This window comes from Phyllostomus hastatus, unplaced genomic scaffold, assembly GCF_019186645.2.
Source record: "Phyllostomus hastatus isolate PE091 unplaced genomic scaffold, TTU_PhHast_1.1 phas_scaffold_142, whole genome shotgun sequence".
Classification (NCBI taxonomy): domain Eukaryota; kingdom Metazoa; phylum Chordata; class Mammalia; order Chiroptera; family Phyllostomidae; genus Phyllostomus; species Phyllostomus hastatus.
Window position 1 is genome coordinate 105,412 of NW_025334010.1, and position 27,713 is coordinate 133,124.

General features: G+C 53.2%; 1 protein-coding gene and 1 gene segment (V, D, J or C); both read left to right on the plus strand.

The window, feature by feature from the left end:
- Nucleotides 1-27,713, plus strand: LOC123830967. The segment is given in 8 exon segments: nt 1-89; nt 213-511; nt 20,198-20,203; nt 21,605-21,647; nt 26,135-26,524; nt 26,935-26,952; nt 27,080-27,186; nt 27,467-27,713. Coding segments are annotated over 8 exon segments (933 nt in total).
- LOC123830965 (anionic trypsin) lies at nt 11,685-15,159 on the plus strand. The gene is made up of 5 exons (XM_045857585.1): nt 11,685-11,811; nt 12,811-12,973; nt 14,001-14,254; nt 14,670-14,806; nt 14,952-15,159. Exons 1-5 carry the CDS (start codon nt 11,772-11,774, stop codon nt 15,102-15,104), a joined length of 747 nt encoding a protein of 248 aa, XP_045713541.1. The 5' UTR covers nt 11,685-11,771; the 3' UTR covers nt 15,105-15,159.

Here is a 27,713-nt window from a genome sequence, read left to right on the forward strand (position 1 = left end):
CTGCGCCTGTGGGAAGACCCTTTCTGGCCTGGAACCTGCCATGGGACTCAGGCTCCTCTGTGGTGTGGCCTTTTGTTTCCTGGGAGTAGGTGAGTCTGGGGAGTTAACGGCAAACCCCTGCCCTATGATTTCTAGACCCTGGATACAAGACTTTCCCCTTATTGGGCTTCCTGATGACTTCCTTTTCCACCTCCTTTTCCCTTCTTCCTCAGGTCTCATGGATGCCAAAGTAACCCAAACTGCAAGACATCTGGTCAAGAGAAGGGGAGAGAAAGTTGTGTTGGAATGTTCCCAGGATATGGGGCACGACAGAATGTTCTGGTATCGACAAGACCCAGGTCTGGGGCTGCGGCTGCTCCATTATTCATACAGGGTTGACAATACTGAGAAAGGAGATTTCCCTGATGGGTACAGTGTCTCCAGGAAGCAGAAGGAGAGCTTCTCCCTGATCCTGGAGTCGGCCACGCCCTCCCAGACATCTGTGTACTTCTGCGCCAGCAGTGAACCCACAGTGCTGCACGGCCGCCTCCCTCCTGCACAAAAAGGGCAGGTGCCAGAGGGCAGGGACCAAACTCGGGGCCGAGTTACACTGGCTCCTGTGGCATGTGTGTGCCACTTGGGAAAAACGGTGGCCCCTCAGTGGAACCAAGCCCACGGACACACATCGTGGCCAGGGGAGCACAGCACATTTTTCATGCCCTACTCACTTGCACTTCCCACTTAGGGGCCATCCCCAGGGTAGCCTGCCCAAACCTGGATGTCGTCCCCAACCTAAATTTATGAGACTCAACCCCAACCAGGAGGAAAAGTCCTCACACCTATTTACAAGGAAGAAGCACCTTTCTACCATTTTTTTCTATCATTTTTTCGTTTGTTTTCTTATCCTCGTCCCTCTTACTATCATTTGCCACTTTGTTCTACCTCTTTGCTCTTAATTAATATTTCACTAGGGGGTACTCACACAGCTTAAACTCCTTCTTTAGGTCAATTTTATTGGCCACGTGCTGATTCAAGGGACACCTTGTGGAATTTGAATTCTGACTAAGTGCTCAGAAAATCAGCTCAGCGTTTATGCAAAAGTTAAGTATTTTATTGGGAGGGAGGAAATCGGGAGCAGAAGCCAGGTTGCTGGAGTATGGGCTGAGAGAGGAATAATGGGGGCAGTTTGGGACAAAGAAGATTCAACAGACAGTTGAAATTCTGAGTGATAAGGTTCCCCCATATTCTAAAGTTTTACCTTAGTTGTCTGGGGTCGGCGCTGCACCCCATTCTTGCTTTATACCTGAAGGGTAGCACATACACACGGCACTCCGTAGTGATGGACGGCAGTTGCTCGCTGGGACTCCTTGTGAGTGAAGAGCCAGATACCTCCACTAGGGGGCAGACTCATTTCCTCTATATTTTGCAGAAACTCAACTTTCTACTTACAGGAGGGGTGCAGACAACCTACAGGAAAGGAACTACACCGTGGTGAGGAAAGATGAACTTCAGTTTGACGTCTTAGTGCCTTTGCTCAGGGAAGACGTGAGGGTATCATCGAAAGATGCTGACTTTCCTGCTACTTCTCCTGGGCCGAGGTATGAGCCTTATAGGGCAGGGAAGTCGGGGGTTAACGCTCCTGCTGAGGAGAGGATTGGAGGGTCTGAGTCCACCAGAGGATGCGGGTGGGGGGTGTTGGGTTAGAGGATTTGACAGAATAACAGTTGGCAGAACAAAATGGAGGGCGGTGCCACAGGGTTCTTTGGGAGCCAAGATAACATTGGAGCAAATAGTAAAAGACCTTCCTGCCCGGGGACAAGCTGGTCAGCCCTCATGGGTTTCTCTGTCTCCCTGCAACCAGGCTCCGTGTTTGGTGCTGTCGTCTCTCAAAAGCCGAGCAGGTTCATCTGTCAACGCGGGACCTCCGTGACCATCCAGTGTCAGGCTGACAGCCAACTCACCTTCATGTTCTGGTACCGTCAGCTTCCAGGGCAGAGCTTGACACTGATTGCAACAGCGAATCAGGGCGCTGATGCCACTTACGAAAGTGGATTTACAAAGGACAAGTTTCCCATCAGCCGCCCGGACCTGACTTTCTCCATCCTGACTGTGAGCAACGCCAGCCCCGAAGACAGCAGCTCTTACTTCTGCAGCGTTGGAGACACAGTGCTGGGCAGAGATCAAAGATCCGAGCAAGAACCTCAGTGGCCTCCTCCCTAGTCCCTCCTCCCCAGCTCCCATCCAGAGGAGCCTGAACACCCAGGCTGGAGGGAGGAAACCACAGTTCTGGGGCAGAGACAGCCGTTGGTGTGTTTGGTGGGTGGGTATGAGTGTGAATGGGAGGACAGGGAGGGAGAGAGAACTTGGAGGACTAGCTGGAGGGCTCCATTCACTGACAGGAAGCTGGCTACTGGGAGCCTGGGGCTAAAATTTCTTCCAGGAGAGTGTTTGGAAATGCTTGGTGGAGACAGATAGTTTGCCTTCAAGTGCCAGGTTCAGAAATACCCTTCAACAATTTTATCTCAATGCTCTATTTAGTCTGTTCTGGATCAGCATACCATATTTTGCTGTGCATAATGCACACCCCGCATTTTTGCACGCATGATACATGGGATTACTATACCCATGGTATATAATCATTATATCCATGTGTAATGTGCATCCTCATTTTTCCCTAAGAAATTTGGGCAAAAAAAAAGGTACTTGTTATACACAGCCAAATATGGTAGTTTAGAAGGCCCTTAGTCATCTTGATAGTGTACTGGTCTGTTACACTGATGGCATGATGCTGATTGTTCTTGGTGAATAAAAATGATAAAGCACTCTAGGTGCCTCCGTAGATGACATGCACGTGCTAGACCAAGGTAAAACCTGCAAAGTTCAGGGACCTGCCACATTGGTGAGCTTTTGAGTAGTCCAGAGGTGTGGCACATGTTAGAGTATCCGCCCTAAAGTGAGAGACCAGCTGCCGTGACTTACAGCAGCCGCTGCAGAAAGCAAAGTGATGCTTCACTACGGAGTTAACATATACTACAGGTGGGTGTGCTGCTCTGGTCCCCTACTGTGCCATCTGTAAGGCAGGACACTGGCTGGGCCCCAGAGAGTTCTGTAGCACAACAGGGCTAGGATGAAAGCTGTCCCGCCCACCCCCCCCCGCCAACCTTAGGCCAGAGACCAAGCAGGCTCAGTTGTTCTTGAAGTATTCGTGGCCAATACTGGCCAATAGGGATATGTGGTTAAGCCCACGGCATTCTCCATTAAAGAGACCCTCAAGGCAGGTGCAAAGATTTTGGGTGTAAAGAAAGCTATACTACCTGCTGGTAGATCTGCCTTCGAAAAGCCGTTCCCAGCTCTTGACCAAAAGCCTCAGTACGGCGCTCAGAACTGGGTATCATCTGATCCCCAACACTGGCAAGCTGGACAGGCAGAGTTTTCTGTGATAAGTGGAGAACGTATAGTCAAGACCAGACTCGAGCACAGCTGGAAGAAGGGAGAATTTTATTTCAAGAGCAAGTGCAAGTAACATGGTACCTGCTTCTATTTCACCCCCCACCTTGGCCTTCAGTCCACACCTGAGGCTCCATGGGAAAAGCATGGGCCTGTTTTCTGGATAGCTCTGCACTGTCGTCTGGAATGCTCACTACCGTTCAATAGCGTGTGCTTCTGGAAGGTAGTGGCGAGAGGTAACCCTCCGAAGGGCGGGGTGTCAGTCCACACAGGTGGCTGTCCGTCTGCATGTTATTGAAGGAGATGGCCTGCAGTGTAGGGCTATCCTGTGTTCAACTCTCTCACACTGTCACCTAAACTCCACCACTCACATTCTCCTTCTTTTTACTTCTCTGTGCTGCCTTATGCGTCATTTCTTTAGACCCATTCTCCGGTCTACTAACTCACACCTCAGCTCCAATGAGCCCCTTACCCCTGTAATTGACTTTTTAATTTAAATTATATTAATTTTCATTTCTAGGATATCTACTTGGGTCTTTTATGAAAAGGAGTGGCCCTTTTTGGAAGTACCTCACTCCTTGTGTATTTTTGAAATTACTTTATTTCTTTAAGGGTATTAAGCATCTATTCAGAATTTGATCAGCCAACTGCTGATGACTTTTGCATCTGGTTTTCTTGTTTGTAGGTTCTGCTGATTCTCCCTCTGGGTGGCTCAGTTTCTTGTGCATCATGTAACTTGATATTATGAATTCATCTTGGGGAATATTTTAAATCCTGGAATAAGATGGGGTTTTTAGGCCCTGGCTGGCGTAGCTCAGTGGATTGAGCACAGGCTGTGAACCAAAGTGTCACAGGTTCGATTCCCAGTCAGGGCACCCAGTCAGGCCTAGGTTGCAGGCCACGGCCCCCAGCAACCACACATTGATGTTTCTCTCTCTCTCTCTTTCTCCCTCCCTTCCCTCTCTAAAAAATAAATAAATAAAATCTTTAAAAAAAGATGGGTTTTTTAGAAAAAAATTTTTTTTGCCTCTGCCAAGCAGTTGGGATGAACAGACCCAATGTCATTTCACTTTGTAGTTCTCAGCATGTATCTTCTCGGCCCTACAATGTGTAACCCAAACCCCGAAGGGCTGACAACTCAGTGGCATGAATATTTAGAAGAAATTTTAAAGTCCTCCACCTTAAGCCAAGACCAAGAAAAACAATATTTATTGTTGACCGCCCGTGGGATTATTTTTTCTGTTTGCCCTTTCACCAAGGGTGTGGCCCCTCCCACACCCCGGCTCCACACAGGAACGATTCCCCTCTCGCTCCTGCCTCAGTGCGGGGTCCCGTGGGTCTGGCCTGGTCTGCACACGTGCTAGTGGGCCCCTGCCAGCTTCCCTTCCTGCCTCACGCTCCCATGTCCCCCGGGAGCGGGCACCTGCCCCTACAGGTAAGCCTTGCGTGGTGAGTACCTTCCTATACAAGCCCAAGTTTCTCCGAAGAAGCAGCAAAACACTGGTTAGAAGTTTGAACTCTGTCACCAAACAGACGTGAGTTTAAAACTTGGTTCTACTGCTTTATCAGTGAGTCTAACCTTGAAAAAGTTGCACAAGTTCTTTACCCATCTCCTCATATATAAAGTGAAGATAATAATGATACCCACAAAATGAATCAGGAGGGTTTGCTATAAGAATGAGATGAAATTATCCATATAAACCACATAACCCTGTGCCTGGTAAAGATGAACCATGGAATTTACTTAGTTACCGCCTAAATTTATTTCTCGCTGTAATACATGAAACTTTACCATTAGCAATTCCTTTCATGAGGCTAGCTATTGTCCTGTCTGGGAAATTTTTATTTATTATTACAATTGCTTCAATTACAATATAAATGTGTGTTATTGTCATATGTATAGATTATTAAAATAAACATTTTAATCATTTAAATGAAGTTAGATCATACAATACATACTGCTTTATAATTTACTCTCTTAACCCAACAATATTTCATAAATACAATTTTATGTGAAAAAACATACTTTATATTTACTTCCATAAGAACAGTTTAATGTATTAGTGACCATCCTTTATATATCAGTTTTTACGGTCAATAAACGGTGGCAAGGTAAAACTCCATGTGCTGGACGGCAGGGTTATTTAATTTGAAAGGCAACGGTTGTGTGTGTTGGTTCATTTCTGTTGCAGACTCAGCAGACATTCACCAAAACCCCTTCCTCTACCTTCACAAGGCTGACTCCTTCTTATTCAGATTTCAACTCAGATATCATCTCCCCAAAGAGATCTTTCCAGACCACTTTACTAACTGTCGCCCCAGCCACCACTCACATCGATGATCACTTTATCCTGCTTGAATTACACCTAATCACCATTGTCTGATAGGAATGTATAGGCCACAGATGCATAATGTATATTCTTAGTTATTGTCCATCTCCCACTGCTGGCACGCAAATCCACGTAAATGCCACGAAAGCAAGAACCTTTTCTATCTTCTGCATCGCTGTTTCCTTACCGCTTAGAAAAACCACACACCACCACAGGAATCCAGGAACAATTTACTGAATGTTATAGACTGAGTTGTATTCTTTCAAAACCCCTGTGTTGCAGTCCTGGCCCCCAGTGTCGTGGAGTGTGACTGTATGTGGAGACAGTGTCTTTAAAAAGCTAATTAAATCTAACTGAGGCCCTTGGGGTGGGCCCGAATGTCATCCGGCTGGTGTCCCTATCAGAAGAGAGGACATACACAAAGAGACACCAGGGTCGTGCCCAGAGAGGAAAGGCCGTGCGAAGACACAGGGAGAAAGCGGCCCTCTGCAAGCCAAAGAGAGAGGCCTTGGGAAAAACCACGCCTGCCGACACCTTGATCTTGGACTTCCAGCTCCCAGACCCATGAGAAAATACACTCCTGTTGTTTAAGACACCCAGTCTGCTGTATTCTGCTAGGGCAGCCCTAGCGGACTAACACACTGAGTAGAGAAATATGACTCCGAAATAGAGGAAAACTGGCCACGCAGTACGGGCTTCCTTGGAGAAAAAAAGCACTTGAATTTAGACAACGTCAGCCCTTAAGGAAATGAACTCGATGGTTCTAACAGGAGGGAACAGCTGCTTCGACCTTTATACCTGGAGAGAGAGGCGGCCCAACAACATGTGGCAAGCCCGCTGCTGCTGCCTGCCCCCAGGGCTGGGAAAGAAACAGGTGTAATCGGTTCTAGATACGTCAGCCCAGAACCTGCTCAAACACAGCAGCCTTGAAGTGGCTGGTCCTCCAGCCAGAACTGTGCTGGCTGGCACCTGTGTGGGCGGAGCACGCGCTTCTGAACCTGGGGAGCCTTTTGCAGATGCGGCTATAGGGCAGGTCGGCCTATAGGAAGTAGGCAACCAGTTGGCTACCTTCCAAACAGACAAACCAGTCTAGAGTCTGATGAGCCACGTGAGTGGAGGGAGCCCAGCTGGCTTATCACCACACTGGGCTTGGGGAGTTCAATCTGAGTCTAATATGATTTAGGGAAATAAATACACATGTCATTCATTAAGCCCTGGGTATCGTGGAGAAGTCGCGGCTGCTGCAGTAACAGCACCCCACCTGGGTCGCCCTCCTGGACTCTCTGCTGGATCTCCTCTGCTTACTCTCCAATGGACTCGGGGGTCTCTTACACAGTTTTAGTAGGTCCAGGGAAGGGACAAAGAGTGACTGAAATGTGGGCAGTGAGACGTTGTATTATAGGATCCAACCTATCTTTAGGTTTAAAAAAAATAACCTCAATTGCTAAAGACTTCCCCATTCACCCCTCCATAGAAGGCTGAAGGATACATAACATACTCAGATCTTCCCTCTGGGCAGAAAACATGCCTACGTGTCCTGGCCTCAGGGTGGGGAATCGCATGGGGCTGGGGGAGGAGCAGAGCTTACTCCGGGTAGCCCATCGGCCACAACCAGTCCATGCCTCCACCTCCCTCTCTCTTCGATTTTTCCGGATCACACCGAGTGGTTCTGCACCACCCAGACTCAGTGATCTCCAGTCTAAGATATTCAAGAAAATAGTTCTTATCAGAAAAAGAGAAATTGTGCCATGGGGAAAAATCCATTGTCTAGAAAAATAAGGGATGAGGAAAGGAGCTAGGGTTTTGGAGAAAAGACAGCCCAGAAGGTGACAATCTGGTTGGAGAGTGGAAAGGGACACCGGAGACTAAGAACTGAGGAGAAATACCTGAGCTGGGGGGACTTGGGGAGAAAAATATTTTTTTAGAAAGAAATTACCGACTTGCAGTCTGACCAAAGTCTACGTTTCAGACCACTGGGAGGTCTGCAAGAGCCCAACATGGAGCAACACGATGGGAAATGGACTTGGCTTGAAGAGGGAAGGGTTCTGGCATCATCTGTTCATCCTCGGCCAGGGGACCCTGGAAAAGTCCCTTCGCCTCTGAGCTTTAGATTCCTCACTGGTAGAAAGAAGAGAATGGCACCTCCTGCCCACCTTGTGAGGCCGCACGGAGCGCTGGGTACGGGGAAGGGCAGCCGGAGGTTCTGCGGCGGAGCACAGAGACCCCAGAGTCAGACTCCCAGGTCACATTCCATCTCCACCGCTGACTGGCTGCGTGACCTCGGGTGGGCTCCTTCACTCTGCACAGCTCATTTTAGCATCTATCAGATGGGCAACCCCCTAGGTGGCCGTGATAATAAAAAATGTTTCCAAGGTCCCTGAAAGACTTACACAATGTTTGGTACAGTAAGCACAGAGGAACTAGTCAATATTATCATAATTAAAAGACAGTGGTTTGAGCCCTGGCCAGTGTGGCTCAGCTGATTGGGTGTCATTCTGCAAAAAGATCTCTGGTTCGATTCCTGGTTTGGGTATTGCCAAACAGCAAGTGGGGTCCTGCTGCCCACCACCACCCTCCAGGCAAAATTCCAGAGGCAAAGTTTTGGTGATAAAGAAAAGGAGTTTTTATTCAATGACTGCACAGTTTTGGAATAACAGCTTTCTACTTGCATTAGTCACTCAAGGCAAAAGCTCTTTAACTCTTTTAGCTACAGCTTTCATCACTTAAGCCTATCAATTCAGGCTAGACTCTTTAACTCCCATGTTCTCCTAAAGTCCTATAGCACCATTCCCCCTGTTAGCTGTTAATTATCTTATTTCTGTAGGGTTAGTTTACAAACTAAAACAACTTAAGGTACAAAGGCTACACCATTTTGGAAGAACGGCAGGCTTCTGCCTCAGAGCTCGTCCCCTCCAGAACACCCCAGAAAGAATACCCCAGACACCCTCTGCCAGGCCAGCCTGATCCTAGGCTGCACCCGGAGTTCCTTCCCATGCAAAATCTACACAAAGTCCATCCAAATTACCGTCTGTTGGGAAACGCAGGCAGCCGCAGCGCGACCACCCAGGCACCCTCGGGGAAGAAGAGGCTGAGAGCTGGCCCGTCTAAGATCCCGAGAGCCCTTCTTCTATTTCAGACCTTCCTGCCCGTAGTTTCTTGCACTCTGGGAGCCTTCAGCATCTGAGCCAATCCCGTCCTAAGCTGTTTACCATTGCCTTAGGTAACCTCCTCATGCGGCCCCTTGCTACTCTTCCCCAGTGATCTGATCAGATCTCTCTGCATCAAGGGCACGTGCCTGGGTTGCAAGTACGGTCCCCAGTCAGTGTGTGCGAGACGAAGCCAGTCGATGCTTCTGTCTCACATCAGTGTTTCTCTCCCTTTCTTCTCCCTCCCTTTCTCTCTCTCTCTCGAATCATTAAAAGAAAAATAAAGACAGTAGTTTGATGTTAAGCACTAAACATGAACTAGGAGAATGTCTTAAAGATATAGATAGACAAAGGAATCCATAGGTCAGGTCGAAGAGTACCAAGAGCTGCATGACTTATCCAAACTGAACTGGGGCGAAGGTGGGCCTGAATCCATCCTGCACACCTGGATCCATGCTGCGCATCCAAGCCTAGACTGTGACGTCAGGGTCCCCACCTATAGCGATCTTCTTTGCCTGTAAGGTGGTTCCTTTAAAGAAAACTGACCTCATAGTCTGTATGGCATGATAGTTTATTCTAAGAAGGAGCACCAAATATCAGGAGAAGGATGGTCTGAAGGCTTTTGGCACAGAAAAGCCCCAAGCTCTCGGGTGTTCCCTTTTAGAGGGATCTCCTATGAAGACCTCACGACAAGGGGATAAAACGAAGTAGCATATTGGGTGACACTATGGACCAAGCCCCTACTAGTGAGGCTCCATAACCTGGGCCAGCTACCTGTGAGCGCAGAGAGGTATGTCATCTATGCCCAGATGTGTCCTAGAGGGGTCCTGGGCCATGCATGGTAAGGCAAGGTTCTGAGACCAGGTGCCAGGTGGAAGGTTATTCAACTTTCTATTTCTGCCAGGGAGACAAGCATCGGGGGGGGACCAGGAGGTGGTTTGTCCTCTGACTTGATGCCAAATACACCTTCTTTCCATGGCACCTGCCACGATTCCCAGGCTCCGCCACTCCGTCCAGGCCTCCTGTGGCCTTGGGGCTACTCTTAGATCCGTGTTCTTGGGCAAGGCAGACCCTGTGCGAGTCTCGGCCTCATCTTCCATCAAGCGAAACAGCTTTCTTCTCCATGCCTCACAATGAAAACATTTGTGAGGCGTTAAACTGGACACTCAACACCAACCAAAATCAGCACGGTGTGTGCGAAAGCTCGTAAAAATCTGTCGGGCACCGGGCAGCATAGCAGGATCCCCGCGAGCTACGGGCCCGTGCATGGTTGGAGGCTGCGCAGTGAGGACGGGGCCCAGCTCCGAGCGGTGGGTCTCCTGGCGGTGAGAAGCTGTGCCAGCTACTGGACCAGGAGACGCCCCCTGGGTCCCTCTCAGCCCCATGAGCCCCCCCGCGTTTGCAGCCTCCCTCCCCCCAGTTCACTCTGGTCTGCATTTACTCCATTCCTCCAGCCTACTTCCTGTCTCACCACCAGACTTCTGAGCTTTTCTCACTTGTTCCTTCAGCTCCAGAACATTGACTCGTTTCTGCCTTTCAGAGAATTCGATGAACTCCACCGGCTCCTGCCCCTCGCTAACCCCAAGCTGAGAGGAGCCGAGAAGTCTCTTTCTCAGAGGGCTCCTCCTCCTGCCTGTCTCCCACAGACTCCGAGGTGGCCGAGTTCCATCTCTATACTGCTGGCCAGGCTGTGCCTCCAAAAATCGCAGGGCTGCATCTTGGCGGCCATGGCAGGTCCCAGACTGAAATCAGCTTTGGGGAAGATTCACTCCATATGGAGCCCAGCACAGTGGCCCCATTGTGTTTAAAATAGAAAATTTCCGAATCCCGCCCCCACCCTCCACGTGCACTGCGTCTCTGTTCTTGACCACCCAATACTTGATTCCTTCACCGTGCGCTAATCCCTCTACCCACTGCTGAGCCTCCGGCCACAGCCCAGAGTGATTATCCTCCAAACCCTTCCTAATATCTGGCTTTGTAGCACATCATTCTAGCTCAGGCTGTCAGCTCTTAGCAGGTAGGGCAATTTTCATCACCGTTTGTGCAGATTCCCATGGCAACCAGGAGGCTGTTTAAAAGAGACCCCATAATAGCATGAGTGTTGAGAAAGACCAAGTCTCTGATTGTGGGGAAGAGGAGAAATGGGGTATTGGTCTTCCATCCCCCAGATGTATTGGGCAGACGCTTATTTAACCTTTGCCCTGCCTGCTTTCCGAGTACCCGCTCCATACCCTCAGCAGGCAGGAGAGCAGCTGCAAACCCAGACTCCCAAGAGACTCTGCCTCTTCCTCTTCATCACCTCTTCCTGTTAGAATCCTGGTTTCCCCCAAGCCCTGGGTTTGACCTTCCTGCCCACTGGTGTAGCATTGAGAGAAGGGTCACCGATAGAGACTCCTTTCCTCTCAGGGGTCTCCAGGACACTGAGCCGCCCCATTCGCCCCCAATGTGAGCCCTTCCTTAGTGTAAGTTACATCAGTCTCCACGAGGTCAGAGGATTCCTCAGGGCCCTGGATATTCTTCTCTCTCACCTCTTCCCTACCCTCACCTCCTCAGCTTGAGGAGGCCCCACCGTACATGTGGGGGCTCAGCTGCCCCTGTTGTCCCCATCCCGGAACACTTCTGGGAGTCAGCTGCTCTTCCTCTCTGTGCTCCGCAGGGAGGTTTGCTAATCTCCTGCAGGTCACAGCCCACAGAGTGGCCAAACACAGCAGAAGTGACGCAAGGCCCTGGGAAGGGGAAAGCTGCAGGTGTGCTCGTGCAGGGAGCAGCGGCGGCCCTCCACCCCCACGTCCACCCCCGCCTCCCCCCGCCCGGGGAGGTATAAAGGCTCTCCACCATCCACCTCTCAACCAATTTCAGGCTGGCCGCCATGAATCCACTTCTGATCCTCGCCTTTGTGGGAGCTGCTGGTGAGTCCCACGCGTCCCCTCAGACCCCTCTAGCCCTGTCTCCTGGTGGAAATACCTGCCCTGCCGTTGCTGATGTTGTGTCTCCCCTGTCTAGCACCCCTCTGTCCCATTGTTCTGGGCTGTCTTTAAGCCTCACCTGTCCATCTTCTGCCTGACTCTACTCCCAGCCTGTCATCATGGATCCATCCCAGGGCTTTCATCAGAGAGGCTGGAAAGGGAGGCCAGGGGAAGGCGGTCCATGGAATATGCCAGTGGTCTTGTGGCTTAGCTCTGACGGTGATGGGCTAGCTCCGCTGCACTGTCCTTGGCCCCAGATACACCTAGGGAGGCTGGAGGGACACTCAGGCCAGAGCCCGAGCCCTAGAAACTCTAGGACCTGGGGTGCGGCCTGCGCCTTGAATTTTCAAATTTTCCATGTCATTTCAAGATTCCTAGGTGTGCAGCCAAGGTTGAGAATCACTGTTCTATTGGCCAATAACAGTGCCTACCTCTGTCCCATTGAATAGGCCTGGGGGCTGCTCTCCCTGGCCCTTGCCATGCAGATTTGAGCTTTGGGAGAAGCTGGGTACTGTCAGAGCTACCAAGCCCGGAGATTTTCCTAGCTGGGCCAACCCATCCCGACAATCGGGGGCTCAAACAGCTGGGGGGAGTGAACAGGTGAGGAATAAGGGAGAGAAAAGTATTCAGTGGGCATGAAAACCGCATTCAGAGTCATATCACACTGAGGGCACTATGAGGACCCTTCTTGGTCCTTGGCCTCCTGATGCCCCGGGTCTGGGCTGGAGCCCTGCGGGGTACCGAGCGGTGTGCCCTGCAGACACACAGAGAGATTCGGGAGGACCGCCTCCGCTGAACAGACCGGGGATGGCAGTGCACCCTGGCTGCTAGTCAGTCACCCTGTGCTTTCGAGGAGTCCTAGTTAGTGCAATCCAGCCACAGTGCACGGCTCCACCCCTAACATCCCGCTCAATCTGTTTCTCCCTCCTCTCTCCACCCAAGTCGCTTTCCCCAAGGATGACGACGATGACAAGATCGTCGGGGGCTACACCTGCGAGAGGAACTCCGTCCCCTACCAGGTGTCCCTGAACTCTGGCTACCACTTCTGTGGCGGCTCCCTCATCAATGACCAGTGGGTGGTGTCCGCAGCTCACTGCTACAAGTCGTAAGTGCCGAGTGCGGGGTCCTCTCCCGGAGCTCGGGTCAGCCTTGGGGAGGGCGGGGAACGTGTAAGATGGGTGGGAATGCAGAGAGGACGAGTTGTCCATGACAGCTGATGCCCAGGAGTGGGGGTGACGGCGGGGTGGCACATGTAGGAGGACTCTCACACCCAAAACAGATAAAACAGTGGGGGCTACAGTCCTGAGAACATTCCAGGGGGCGCTATTGAGGGTGTAAGACCCGACCGAGAAATAGGCAAGGACTTCACACAAATAACCTTTGCCAGCTGGCTGCACATTAAAAACACCTAAGAAATGTTAAAAGAAAAAATACTGATGCCTGGGTCCTATCCCAAGGTAATTAATTCGGAGTTTTCAGGAAGAGTGTCTGAACGCTGGTGAGTTTTGAATGCTCTCTCTCTCTCTCTGCGGTGGTTCTGTTCTACAGAGAGCTGGAAACCGCTGCCTAATAGACCAGGGGGCCTCAGAGCTGAATGGGCATGGGCATCATCCGGAGGGCCGGCTGGACCTTGGGTAGCTAGGCCAGACCCCACCCCCAGGGATTCTGATTCAGCAAGTCTGGGGTGGGAACAGACACTTCGTACGTCTACCAAGGTCCTGGGGCCACACTTTGAGACCCGCCGGATTAGATCATCCAGAATGACAGTGCTCACCAGACCAGGACAGGAGGGAGTGAATGTCACTGCTATACTCAGCCAGGTTACAGAGGGTCAGGACTGTCTGGGGGACTTTAAGCCACCCATCTGTGCCCTTGACATTGGAGATATGGAACAGGGGGTGCAGGAGAAGGCAGCTTGAAAAGCAGGTTGAAGAGCCATTGCAACTGGACCCCTTCACCCCATCCCCTCTCCACTAACACCTGCCCCTGAAGCAGAACAGTTCTTGGTGTCATACCCGCACTGCCCACCCGCTCTCTACTGCCCCACGACATCGCCACGGCCCCGCCTCGAGCAGCTCCCCGGCAAGAGTGGGGGTGTGAGAACAGGTCCTCAGGCGCTTCCCTTTTGACAGCCGCATCCAAGTGAGGCTGGGAGAACACAACATCGATGTCGTGGAGGGGGATGAGCAGTTCATCAACTCCGCCAAGGTCATCCGCCACCCCGACTATGACAGCTGGGTCCTGGACAATGACATCATGCTGATCAAGCTCTCCTCGCCTGCAGTCATCAGTAGCCGGGTGTCCGCTATCGCCCTGCCCACTGCCTGTGCGCCCGCTGGCACCCAGTGCCTCATCTCTGGCTGGGGCAACACCTTGAGCTCTGGTGGTGAGTGGGGTCCTTGTTTCTTTACCCTCTGACTTCCCAACATTTCAACATTTCCCAGACCCTCTCTCAGTGTTCTCTGCACACAGAAGATTTTATTTATTTAGGGAGGGGAAGGAAGAGAGAAAGAGAGGAAGATAAACATCAATGTGTGGTTGCCTCTTGAGTGCCCCCTACTGGGGACCTGGCCCACAACCCAAGTATGTGCCCTGACTGGGAATCAAACCAGTGACCCTTTGGTTCGCAGGATGGCGCTCTATCCGCTGAGCTACACCAGCCAGGGAGAAAGAACGCTGTTGCCTGCTGCAGCTTATGTTCCTGGGGTCCTCTCCCAGCTGCCCTCCGTGTTCAGCCCCAGATTGTTGTCCCCCATCCTGGCCTTACTCACATTTCCTTTATCTCTTTCTGCTCCTCAAAGTCAACTACCCTGAGCTGCTGCAGTGCCTGGACGCCCCGCTGCTGTCCCAGGAACAGTGTGAAGCCTCCTACCCCGGACAGATCACCGACAACATGGTCTGCGCCGGCTTCCTCGAGGGTGGCAAGGACTCCTGCCAGGTGATTGGCCCCTTCCCATGCGGAGACCTGACCTGCTCCTTCCCCTGACCTGCCGGGGAGTCAGACTGGAACCGCCAAGGCTGTGGGGCAGTACTCCCTTTTTTCTCACTCTTTACAAAGTGTGTCCTGTCCTCTTCATCCCCAGGGTGACTCCGGTGGCCCCGTGGTCTGCAATGGAGAGCTCCAGGGAATCGTCTCCTGGGGCTACGGCTGCGCCCAGAAGAACAGGCCTGGCGTGTACACCAGGGTCTGCAACTTCGTGGACTGGATTCAGGAGACCATTGCCAAGAACAGCTGAAGCTCCTGCCCATCCCTCTGCCATCCTGTGCTAATAATAAAGCGACTCTGATTCAGCCACCTGTGTCTGTGCCTGCTCCCACCGCTGCCAGCCGGCTCTGGGAAACATCCCTCACCCCCGGGGCCAGACGGGGCCCTGGCCCCTACGTATGAGCAGAGCACCCCCTTACCACCTGTGCTCCCTAGAATCCTAGTTGAGCAGCAGATGGAATCCAAAACAAATCATACGCAGGGGGCGAGCACAGGCTGTTTTCTGGTGGGAAGTACGTTTCAGAAAGTCCGCGTGCCAGAGGCTCCCTGACTGTGGTTGCACTTGAGCACAGTGCTGGTGAGTGCCCGACACAGCTCCCAGCACCGTGCAAACACCTTGGCCGCTTCCGAGTCCCTTTGTCTTGTGCTTTCACCCAGGCTGTGCTCCCTCCTGGCAGCCCAGAGCCCCACTGGGCCTAGTTCTTGACAACCTGCCCACGTGTCTTCCCGGGGCCTCAAGTTCTCAAGCTCCAGAGAAATCTGCCTTTTGTTCATCATACTTGATGATACCAATGGGTATGCACCATACTGAGTGCTTTCCAGACATTTCCAGGGGTGGTTCGCCCTCCCCTCTGGAGTGGATGTTATCCCACTGGTCCAGACAAGAAAGCAGATGTTGGTTTACTCACGTCCCTCGTCTAGCCAATGGTAGATCTGAGGGCAGTCTCCTTATTTGCCTGGCCCCAAAGCCTGTGTTCTCTCCAGGCCACCTCACGGTCTCTCCTCTGGCCTCTGTGGTCCATCAGCTCTGTTCCCCGATGTCTCTCCAATGCATTCCCTGCCTCACTGCACTTCCGGAGGGAGCGTGTGGTCTCCTGTCCACTCTCCAACACTGCGTGCAAAGGGGTCTTGCATATTACAGCACATCCCGATTCATCCCTTTCCAGACCTCCCACAGCTTCTGAAACAGGACCGGAGCTCCTTACCCTGGGGATGCCTGGGGCGCTGTTACGGCTCTGCCCTGGCCTGGATTCCCAGCCCCTCTCCCTGCTCCTTCTCTCCCCTGCAATGCTCCCGTGCTCAGAAGTCCTGGTGGTTCCTCCAAGGAGCCGCACACCTCTGACCTCCAGCTTCAGCACTACAATGCATCTCGCTCGACGGCCTTCCCACTGGACCCTTCACACCCTTCAGAGAAGTCTTTTCTGACTCTTCCCATCCCCGATTCTCTTCTCCTCGCCCCTGCGCTGGCGCCAGTGGCCCCAGGGCCTGAGCGAGATGTTTTCCTTTCTGGTCCTTGCTGACAGCTTTGCTCGTGCAACTTAGTAAACACGCTGCGTCTACCTTGGCATTCGACAGGGAGCTCCTGGGAGAAGGAATCTTGTCTTGCTCATCCTGATATATCTAGTGATTAAACAATGCCCAGAACACAAGAGGCCCCCAGCGCCTGAGTGAATAAAGTATGACCTAGGAGTGGAGGGAAATGTACCAAAGGAAGATGGGGGGGGAATATATATATATATTTCCCAAGGGAAATGTACCAAAGGAAGATGGCGGGGGGATATATATATATATGTTTCCCAAGGTGAAATCCCTGGACCAGCACCCCAGAATCACTTGGGAATTTAGGAGAAGTGCAAATTCTTGGGTCCCACCCCAGGCCTACTGAGTCAGAAATTCTGGCCAAGACCCAGCGACTTGCATGTTGCCAAGCCCTCCCAGGCATTCTGATACCAGCTAAAGCTGTAAAACCCGTGCAGTAGGAGAGATTGCTAGGCTGTTCTCCCAGTGCAAGCCCTAGTGACTAACATGTTTACTATTTCAGGCCCCACGAGGAATCGGTCATAATTATTATTCTTATTCTTAGATGCAGAGACAGGACTTGAAGAGCTTTGGCGGCTTGCCCAGGGTCCCATACACAGAAGAGGAGGGCCTGGGTAGGGGCCAGAAGGTGGGCTTCCCTGGGGGCAGGGCCCTCAGCGGCCTCAGGTGCAAGGGCACCTAGCAGAGCCCGGACCATAAGCAAGGCCTGGGGGCTGATTCCAGCTCTGCTTCTGCATCTGCCTGACTGGCAACCCATGTGGCCTGCAGATCTCAGTTCCTCTGAGGAAATCAGGAGACAAATTTTAGGTGAACATGAGAGCCATCGCGTGCTACAGAGGTTTCAAGAATTGCACACATATATAAGATGTCATTTGTGTATCTCCTCCCCACAGGGCAATGCACACCATGAGAAAGGCATGCAGGTAGCCCGGCTTTCCACTCCGGTCCCCAGGAACACCATCCGCATTCTTCTCACCCCCTCAAGTGGCCACGTGGAAATGTGCAGTTACTTCAGTTTTTAAAAAATGAGGAAAGGGTGCCCCCTGCTGCCCAAGATGATGAATGATCCCACTCAGCACAAGCTCCTTTAAAAGAAAAAAAAGCTGCTTGCGCGCTGGTCACGTGACAGTGGGCCAGAATCGCGCAGCTGGGACCAATCCCAGCAGAACTAAAAATAGCTGCGATACCAAGCCAGAGTGGCGTTATTCTTTTTAAGGCCAGTTGGGAGGGGGGTCCCCAACTAGATGGTCCAAAGGCAATTTACTCAGAGGGTCAACTATCGGTAGGCTAAGGAGCGAATAAGACAGGAAAATACACCGAGATAAATCGAAATAAGTCATTACATTGATGAACTTGTTTCTCAACGTGGAAAAGGAATAAAGACAGGGTCTTGCCTTTGATTTGGGCTTGCGGTCGTGCGTCGTGAGGTCTGTCGCTACGCCTGAGTGAAATACACAGACTGTCTCTCCTCCCTCTTCGTTTTTCCGCTAAATTCTAGGAGACGCGCCGCTGCACCCACTCGTGACACCACCAGGTAGCACTCTGGTGTTCTCCACGCTGGCACCTGTCCTCTCCCGTGTCTGGGACAAGCAGCGGGTCCCCGGCCTGGCACTGAAATAGAAATACCCAATGTAATTTAGGGCTTGATTGTTTATTTCCAAGCCAATTAGTAAACTGAATCCTAGAATTTGTCATTGAAAAGATCCTGGGACTTCTCAGAAATATGCATTTTTCACAAGCTTTCTAAGTGACTGGAAGCTCATTCAGCAGATTCACGGCCATGAAAGAGCTTCTTATGCAAACTGATCTTCTTGGGGAAAAATAATACCTTTGGAAATTAAACAAGTAGGTTGTTTTTTTTTTTAAGTAGCAGATTTCGAGGTATTACTTAAAGCAGTATTTGTTATTTTTTCCTTTAAAATGTTGTTATTTTATTTTACATAAATAATGTAGCCGGGACACAAGAATCAAAACAAGGTGACCCTGAAAATTGTTACTTTTATTTCCACTTTGCTGCTGCGTGGGCCCCTCATTCCTCATGGGTAATCACTTTTCTCCGTCTTTGTCCCTTCCCTCCCAGTGTTAGTTCCTGCAGCATCAAACAAACAAAAGTGTAATTCTGAGTTTGCCCCTTTGTTGCACAGATGGTACCACACAGGAACGCCATTCTGCAGCTTCGCTTTTTTTCCAGTTGACAATGCATCTTAGAGAACGTTCCACAGCAAGGGCAACATCTCCTTATTTTTTAGCACTGAATAGCATTCCAGTTTGTGAATGTATCCCAGTTTACCTATCCGATCTCTCACCAAGGGGCACTTGTTTTTCTCAACATTTTGCTATTACAAATAATGCAAATAGTTTACACACATTTTTAATTCATATTTAAGAATGTTTATGGGATAAATTCCCATCAGTAGAGTTCTGGTTGAAAAAGTAAATGCGTTTTGTAATTTTTATAGGTATTTCCAAGTTGTTCCCCACAGCGATTGTATCCTTTTGCAGTCCTCTCAGCAATCGATACGGTGGTCCCCACTCCCCCCGCGGGGGATACAGTCCAAGACCTCCAGGGGGGGTCTCCAGCGGGGGTCTCCAGTGGGGGCCTCCAGTGGGAACCACAGATGGCATCGAATCCTACACATACTGCTTTTTCCCCCCATACATATACGCCTCTGATAAAGGTTTAACTTATAAATTAGGCACAGTAAGATATTGGCAACAATAACTAATAATAAAATAGAACCATTTTTAAAATATACTATAATAAAAATTATGTGAGTGTTCCCTGTCTCTCTAAATATCTCACTGTATTGTACTCACCTCTTCACTTAAAGGAAGCATTTTTTTACGGCTTCCCTTTGGCATGTCTGAATGGCCGGCATCACTACTGCTGTGCTTTGGGGCCACTACTGAGTAAAAGGAGGGTGGCTGGAACACAAGTGGTTCCGTTGCGGTTGGTCTGGCAGCTGAGATCCCTGCTGAGTGACTGATGGTCGGCGGAGTGTCAACAGCGTGGAGACGCCGAACACTGGGGGCGGGTGGGGGGGGGGGGGCGGTGCCCCACGGCCGGCCGAGCAGGGTGGAGCCGGACAGCATGAGATCTCATCAACCGACTCGGAACCACACGCAGGTTAAAATGTATAAATTTCACATTTCTGCGATGTTCCAGTTACCGCCTGCAGACCTCGGGTGACTGTGGGGTGCAGAGCCGTGGCTGAGGAGGGGACTCGGTGTCAAAGTGCATCCCTCACCACACATCGGCCAAGGGAGCCTTCTCCCGCGATCCAGCGCGGCCCAGTTGGCGGAAAGCAACAGGTCCGTGTGAGTGCAGTTCGCCTTCGTCACGGCACGGGTGTTTTCCCGTGGCTAAGCACCGTTTGGATCTTAGGTCTGAACCGCCTGTTCTTTGCCCAGTTGGTTGGGCTGCTGGATTATTTTCTTGTTTCTAGGAGTTCATCATGTATTGGAAATACTGGCCCTTACGATGAGAACTGCAAGTGTCCCATATTGTCATTTATCTCTGGACTCTGTGTATATTTTTCCGTGTAACTCTGTCATCATTAGGTGGTCAAGTTTCTCTCTCTCTTTTTTTTTCCCTAGACTTTAAGTCGGAGTTTGTAAGGTGATAAAAGGAAGCGCCATTTAGTGAAAGGAGAGGTAGGCCGCCCACCTGGAGGTTAATCAAGGGCAACCCAGGCAGGGAGACTAAAATACCGACCAACAACGTAAAATGCATCCGCCCTTCAGGGGAAGCGTGACCGTCTGTCTGCCCACGTGAGTCCTGTGCCTGAGACTTTCTGTCCCCAGCTCCCCATACCCACTTCCCCAGCGCCCTTGACCTCCCACCGACACCTGAGGCCCACAGTGACAGACACGGGTCCTCCACCCACGCCCCCTGGAATGTGCTGGGCTCTCGGTTCTCCCTCGGTCCTCACGCAGGGGAGCCCTGCCCCTGAGCCCCTGGCGGTCCGTTCTCCTCCAGACCTCTCCCTGGAGGGTCCGAGTTGGCCTGAAGGGACAGAGTCTGAGTGTTTCAGGGTCTCTTTCTTGGGTGAAGGCTGTGACGTCTGAATGCCACAGCCCCAGGGGCAGGCCCAGGGTAGAAGGGGGCTTCCGCTACTAGGGAGGGCGGCTCCCCACTGCAATGACGGCAGCCCGCAGAGGGGCGGATACGGGGTGGGGAGAAAACCAGCCCCCCGGGGCAGGCAGTCTCATAAAGACACTGGTCTCTGAGGAGCTAAGAAGGTCCTGAAGACAGGGTGTGGCGTCAGGAGGGAGACCCTCCCGCCTGTGGGACCCTGCCACTGCCACCTCACACCACGGGGCGGGGTCTGATGTCACAGCCCCCCCAACTCTGACCCCCTCAAAGGGCAGCTGCTCTGGCAGTCGCTTCCAGGCTCTGAGGGGTGGGCCTGTGGGAGGGGCGGCTGTGGGAGGGGCGTTTTTGTACAAAGATGAAACATTGTGGGGACAGGGGGCCACGGTGATTCATCTCTATGGGAAACCTTTACAAAAACCCCTCTGCCTGTCGCATCCCCGCAGGCCTCCAGGGTCACAGGCCCGAGGGTGACTTGGTTCAGGATGCCTCCAGTGCACCCCGGTCTACTGCCCATTCAAGGCCAAGGGTAAGGACAGGCCTGGATGGGAACTGAAACTTCCAGGCAGAGAGAGAGCCCACATGTAAGGACACCTCAGTGGGGTCATAGGGGAAGGACTCATGGAGACCCTTGCATCTCAGGGCAAGGTCACTGGCAAGGGACATGGGAGAGGACCCATCCTACAGAGGAAGAAGACAGAGGAAACCTGGGTTCTGGGACTCTGTCCCCCTCTCCAGGCCACATCCCCTTCAGAGACCCCCAGAGACCACCGAGAAAGGAAAGGGGCCCTGGGCCCTCTGGATGGACCCTAGCCTCGTTCCGTGGCCCCAGGAGCCAAAGCCGAACCAGCCCTGTGCAACATCTAGAGAGCAGGGGTGGGGGGTGCTCCCATCAGCGCTCATCCTGGAGCCCCCCAGACCAGCCAGGGCCCCCCTCTCCACGCCTCCCTCTGTTTTCCTCCTGGCCCCATGTCACTGTGCAAACACCCAAGTTTTCTTCGGAGACGGCACCAGGCTCACGGTTGTAGGTAAGACACGCTCCAGGTCTTCTGGGCCCCTGGCAGGGACGGCGGGGCCGAGGGGTGCATTTCAGAGTGGTCCTGTTCTGATGTGTTAACTATGACTATACCTTCGGGCCAGGGACCAGGCTGACGGTCGTAGGTAAGGCCAGGGTCTCTGGCAGTGGGGTGGAGTGGGGGGCAGAGGGAGGTCCAGGAGGGAGGACTCGACCCCAGGAAATGTGGGCAGGAAGGGGTGACCCGGCTCTGGGGTCCCGGCTGAGGAGACACCATCTCTGCGTCTGCGGAGGACTCAGACGAGGATCCCTGGAGGGCACCTCTGCCCGGCCACCTGGGCTGCCCTGGGAACTGAGAGCTGAGCCTGGAAGGCAGTGGGCAGAGAAGGGGAGGGGACGGCGCTGCCCCTCCGAGTGCTGGCCTGGGGTAGGGGAGCAGGGGGAGGCCTAGGAGGCCGTGCACGGTCTCTGACGTCGCCCGTCTCTCCTCGCGGGCAGAGGCTCCTGTCCTTCCTCTGTCTGGATTTCCCGGGAGGCCACACTGTGTCTCCCTCCCTGGGTCTCGGGGCCAGCTTCGGTAGGGCATGCAGGGTGTCGGCACTGGGCCAGGGCCCCAGGGCGGGGATCCCAGCTGTATCCAGCACGCCAGGGGGGTTTTGAAATGGACCCAGGAGGCTGTGTTCTGGAAACACCGTCTTCTTTGGGCAGGGCAGCCGGCTCACAGTTGTAGGTAAGCGAGTTGGGGCTGGAGGGCTGGGAGCTGACCAAGAGGGGTGGGGACCCAGACGAAGCCACCATCTTGGGGGCTCAGGTGAAAGCACGTTTTTGTTGGAAAGATCTGAATTCTTGTTTGGATGCAGCCGAGAAGGGACAGGCTCTGTCTCCAGTCACGCCAGGGGCTGGCTGGGCCACGTCTGGGCTCCCCTCCCCTACGGAGGCGAGGGGTGTGCGCTAGGAAGGGGCCTCCTTGTCCTTCTCCGTCTCCTCGGAGGGGGCCCCACCATGGCCGTGACAGATGGAGAGCCTCTGGACGTAGAGACGCCACAGTCCTGCTGCTTTTGTCCCTCACACAGAAGGGGACAGACACAGGAGAAAGCAGGGGGCACGGGGTGCATGGGGCTGAATAGGTCCTCTTACTATAGTATTTCAGGGGCCAGCGTTGTCCCGCTGCCTCCACCTACCGCCTGGAGCTAAAGTTCACCTGAGAAAAAGGAGAGAGCTGGCAGGTGGCCTCGGGGAGGAGGAGAGGAGGGCGGCAGGGGCAGTTTCCCTATGAGGCTTCCGTGCTGTGTGGGTAATGAAAAGCTGTTTTTCGGCAGCGGGACCAAGCTCTCTGTCTTGGGTAAGTAAAAGGCTTCCCCGGGAGAGTGTGTTATGAGGCTGGAGGCTCGGGAGGATCCCTTAGAAAGGACAGAGACTGAGAACACCACAGGAAAAAGGCTCAGAGCGTGTGGGTGAGCGGGGCAGAGCCCCCAGGAGCCCTGGGGGACGCTAGCTTCTGGAAAGAGTGGCCCCACCGGTTCTGGGGTTTTGTACATGTCCATTGTGCTGTGCAACAACGAGGTGCAGCACTTTGGAGCTGGGACTCGACTCTCTGTCGTAGGTAAGGCAAAGGACCGAGGCGGCAGAGCACCGTCCCTTGGACCTGGACACTGGCGCTCCTCCCAGGCCTGGTGGAAGGGGGTTGAGTACACTCTGTGATGCCCCCAGGGATCCCCCCAGGGGCTCCCAAGGAGCTGTATCTGCTCCGCTTTGGTGCAGCTTGGTGGACTCAGTCTGCAGTGCGTCCCCAGCCTCCTCACCCCTTTCTTGGTTCATCCTCCTCCTCCTTACACAGGCTGCATGCCCCTCCTGAGCTGCTTCTTCTTTCCTCTCGCTCCCCGTTCCCTGTTCCATGCTTTGGTCTTCCTCCTAACGGAATCTCTTGGCCCAGGGCCATGACTCCAGGCAGGGAAAGGAGGCCGTCAGGTAGCTAAGGTCTGCCTCCTGGAGGGAGACCGCGGCTGGGTTTTACCACAGGCCTCTGCTGCTGTGTTCCTATAATTCACCCCTCAACTTTGGGGCCGGCACCAGGCTCACCGTGACAGGTACGGGGTTGAACTCCAGACTGGGCGGGGTGCCTGTGTCGGACCACGGTGATGGGTCCCTGGGAGGGCAGTGGGGTGTCAGGACGGGATCAGAGCCCCCCTTTCCTGCCGGAGCTCGGGGGCCATCCCCACCCTGCCCGGAGCCTCCCCACCTGGCTCTGCTGTGTGTGTGCCACGTCCCTGCTGGGTCTTAGGGCTCTGTGCTTCTCTCTCCCCTTTCTGTTGTTCCCCAGACTCCTTCTCTCTTCTCCTCCTTTTTTAATGGCTGTGTCGATTTACTTTCCCTTTCTTATCTGATCTCCGTTTTTTCTCCCTCCTGTTTTAACTCCGTCCCTGCATTGTTCACTCCGCTGTGGCGAATAGCTCTGTGTTCTACGTGAACAGCCTGCCCGGCACCTGCCTGCAGCCCAGAGCTCTGCCCTGGCCTTCATCACCCTCCCCCTCTGTCTCAGCTGGTCTCCAGAGACCCCTGTGTGTCTTTCTGTGGCTGCTGGAGGGCTCAGGAACATGGGGGTCCAGACCGGTGAGGCCGGGGTGGTGTGAAGGGTGACCCTGAGCCCCGAGGGCAGAAGTCCCTGTCTGGAACTGCGGGGGAGGGGGTCTCTGGAGCCACTGTGCTTGGTCGGGGCTGGAGGACATAAGTCCGTACAGACCACTACAGCTGGAAACCCACGCCACCTTAGCAACCGACAAGGCGTGAAGAGGAGAAATAGGTAGGAGGCCGCATTTTCTCAAACCTCTGGCTGGGATTACAGGGCTAGGGGTCCATCGTGAAACACGAACACCCCGTTACCACGCTTCGGGGGGAAGCCAGCAGTTGGAGGAGCAGGGCAGGGACAGAGGGGTCTGGGCTGGAGAGGCAGACCAGGCTGGAGGAAGGGGACACGTGGGCCCCAGACTGGCTGCCTGGCTGGCTGGACCAGGCTTTGTCCACAGACGGGGCACAAGCCAGGACTGTGATGGAAGCTGAAAGTTCAGATCACGGGGGTTCAGAACGCCTGGGTTCTGGGGGAAGGGGCTCCCGCGATCAGAAAGTGACATGTATGAAACGGCAATAACGACGCCAGGTGCTCGGGGCCCTCACGCGGGCAGGGGCTGGCTTTGGAGCGAAAATCCTTGGTGAAAGACTCGCCTTCGGTGGCCATTCTTTTCATTCCCGTTGTTCAACGTTCCCTGGGCCACAGAGTCAGCCTTTTGCCAGACCTGTGTCTCAACCTCCCTGTCAGAAACTTGTCCCAAATTTGGATCAAGGAGAGCTATCTGGGTTGGCCACGCCGCCGCTGCCAAACCTCATGCCTGTGGTCAAAACAGAGCCGAATCCAGGGCTCAGTAAACGCTGACCAGAAGGAGCGTGCTGGAAAGATGGACGTGGTTTCTCCCATCTCTCTGTGTCTTCAAGTGGGGACGTGTCTTCACATAATTTGAGAACTCCTTTCTCTCCCATCTGCCAGGCTGGAAACAGGCCCAGGGGCATGTAATATGGACCCGCTGATGAAAGGACATTGGGACTTTGGGATTTGTTCCTATCCAGTGACCAAGCTCTTATTGCTTTTAAGACGGCAAAGCTTGGGTGTGAACTAGGTCCCCAAACCTGGCAGGGAGGCTTGCTGAGCAGTGGAAGGAAAAAAGGTCTCGACCCACGGGAGTCATCTTGGGCAAGCTACCGCACACCCCATGTGCCCCAGGGTAGGAGGAAGTGTGGACATCTGAGAAGATAGTAGCCAGAGGCACCTTGGCTCCTCAAAGCAGGTTACACTGAAAAGAAAAGAGAAAAGAGAAGGAAAGAATAGAAAAGAAAGGAAAGGAAAGGAAAGGAAAGGAAAGGAAAGGAAAGGAAAGGAAAGGAAAGGAAAGGAAAGGAAAGGAAAAAAGAAAAACAAAGGAAGGGAGGGAGGGCAGAAGCAGAGAAGGAGGGAGGGGGGAAAGAAAGAGAGTTGAGTATAGTTTAGAGAAAACAATATAGTCAGATGTGACGGGGAAAGTGTCTCTTCTAGGCAAGGAAGGCTAATGCTTATATGTGCAAACGTCCAAGCTGTAAAATGCATACAGTTTAGGAAACAGGGCAATGATAACAAGAAAGGGGCCATGTAGTTCCTAGGGTTACATTGCTAGCGAGAATCTTCTGCCTCAAAATCCAGGCTCATTCAGCTCTGCCGGAGCCACTTCTAAGTCTCAAAGATGACATCGTGCCCCAAAGAGGGCTTTGAACAAAGACGAAAAATACACAGACGTACTCTTCTGATAGATACTCGAGCAAGGCCCTGAGGGTGAGCCTTTGCAAAGAAACCCAAGAAAATCGGGACATAAAAGTCCCCCTAGGGAGACTGAGAGGACATGGGGTGACTGAAAAGGAGGTGGCAAAGTTGAAAGAGAATGACAACAAAGAATGGGACTGAAATACCAAAACACACAGGACCTACTGCCGATTTTGTTTTACAATGACCTCCTTCTCAGTGTGCACACACACACACACACACACACACAGCCTCTACCAAACCCAGACAGCTCTCACACTGACCCTGGTGCCCACCCCTCTCCCCTTCCAGAGAACCTGAAAAAGGTGAAGCCACCCCGGGTCACCGTGTTTGAACCATCGGAAGCAGAGATCGCCCGCACCCAGAAGGCCACGCTCGTGTGCCTGGCCACGGGCTTCTACCCCAACCACGTGGAGCTGAGCTGGTGGGTGAATGGCAAGGAGGTCCAGAGTGGGGTCAGCACCGACCCCCAGCCCTACAAGGAGCACTCCGACCTCAATGACTCCAGCTACTGCCTGAGCAGCCGGCTGAGGGTCTCGGCCCCCTTCTGGAGCAACCCCCGCAACTACTTCAGCTGCCAAGTCCAGTTCTACGGGCTGGGAGAGGACGACGCTTGGGAGGAGAAGGACGGTCCCAAGCCCACCACCCAGAACATCAGCGCTGGGGCCTGGGGCAGAGCAGGTGAGCGGGGCCTGGGAGGGCCAGGCAAGCAGCGAGGCAGACCAGGGAGACGGGGGAGGGGGCGTGTGGAAACCCCCAAGGCCAGGTCCAGAGGAAAGGGGTGGGGTGGGGACATGAAAGCCCACCATGCAGGAGAACAGGGCCCCTCGGACGAGTTCTTCCCCAGACCCCACACCGTGCTGCTTCGCTGCCAGGCCTCTCACTGCCGGACTGGGTGGCTTAGCATCTGTGTGGCGTGTGTCAGAGCTGCCACATGCGCCCCGTGCGTGTCAAGGACAGCATGGCCTCATGGGCACAAAGGAAGGCAGACAGTGCTGGGCTCCTCTGGTCTGGGCCTCAAGTCACACTGACTGCAAGGCTGACCTAGTGTGTCACCTGCTCACCCACTTCCCTCCCCTTTCTTCTTTCAGATTGTGGTGTCACCTCAGGTAAGTGACCCTCTGCTTCTTGCTCTCCATCCCCCGTGGTTTTGCTGTGGAACCAGAGAATGGTGGGGGTGGCGGGGCTGAGATACCCGTTCACAGGTACTTACCTGCTCTCCCTTCCTGCCAACAGCGTCCTATAAGCAAGGGGTCCTGTCTGCCACCCTCGTGTATGAGATCCTGCTGGGGAAGGCCACTGTGTATGCAGTGCTGGTCAGCGCCCTGGTGCTGATGGCCATGGTATGAGGGGCAGGGTGCGGTGGGCAGGTTGGAGGTGACATTGAAGCACAGTAATGTACTCAGAGCCAGGAGTACAGGGACTCTGCCAGGATCCAAGGTGGGCAGAGGGAACAGGGGGTTTACCTGCACGCCTTAGAAGAGGCCCGGTATCTCTGGGATCTCAGTGGAAGAGCCACGAGGGAAAGGGAAGTTGGGGTCACCCACTAGAGAGTCAGTGGGCCATCCTGCTTCCTCTCAGTCCCCACCACTCTGGGTAAGTCCGAAACCTTCTCCCCTTCAGGTCAACAGAAAGGATTCCTGATGCCAGCTCAGAGGCAGAGCCACGAACTTCCAGCCTGCTACCACCCCAGTGTGGATTCCCCTTTTCCCATTCCCAGCCAGTGCTTCTGAAGAGCCGTTCTCGTCTCTCAGCTCATCCCCACGTACCTGCACAGCGGGGTGCTCGTGACTGCAATCTCCCTGACCCCAGGGGCGCCCCGGTGGGCCTGAATGGCCTGAACCAATAAAAATGGCCTGTTCTCGCTTGA

What these genes read in the sequence shown, in the direction of transcription:
- LOC123830965 (XM_045857585.1), top strand. Translation starts at nt 11,772, where the DNA reads ATGAATCCACTTCTGATCCTCGCCTTTGTGGGAGCTGCTG. An exon ending in GCAGCTCACTGCTACAAGTC is followed by an intron (nt 12,974 to 14,000) that starts GTAAGTGCCGAG and finishes CCCTTTTGACAG; the next exon opens with CCGCATCCAAGTGAGGCTGG. An exon ending in GTGGCAAGGACTCCTGCCAG is followed by an intron (nt 14,807 to 14,951) that starts GTGATTGGCCCC and finishes CTTCATCCCCAG; the next exon opens with GGTGACTCCGGTGGCCCCGT.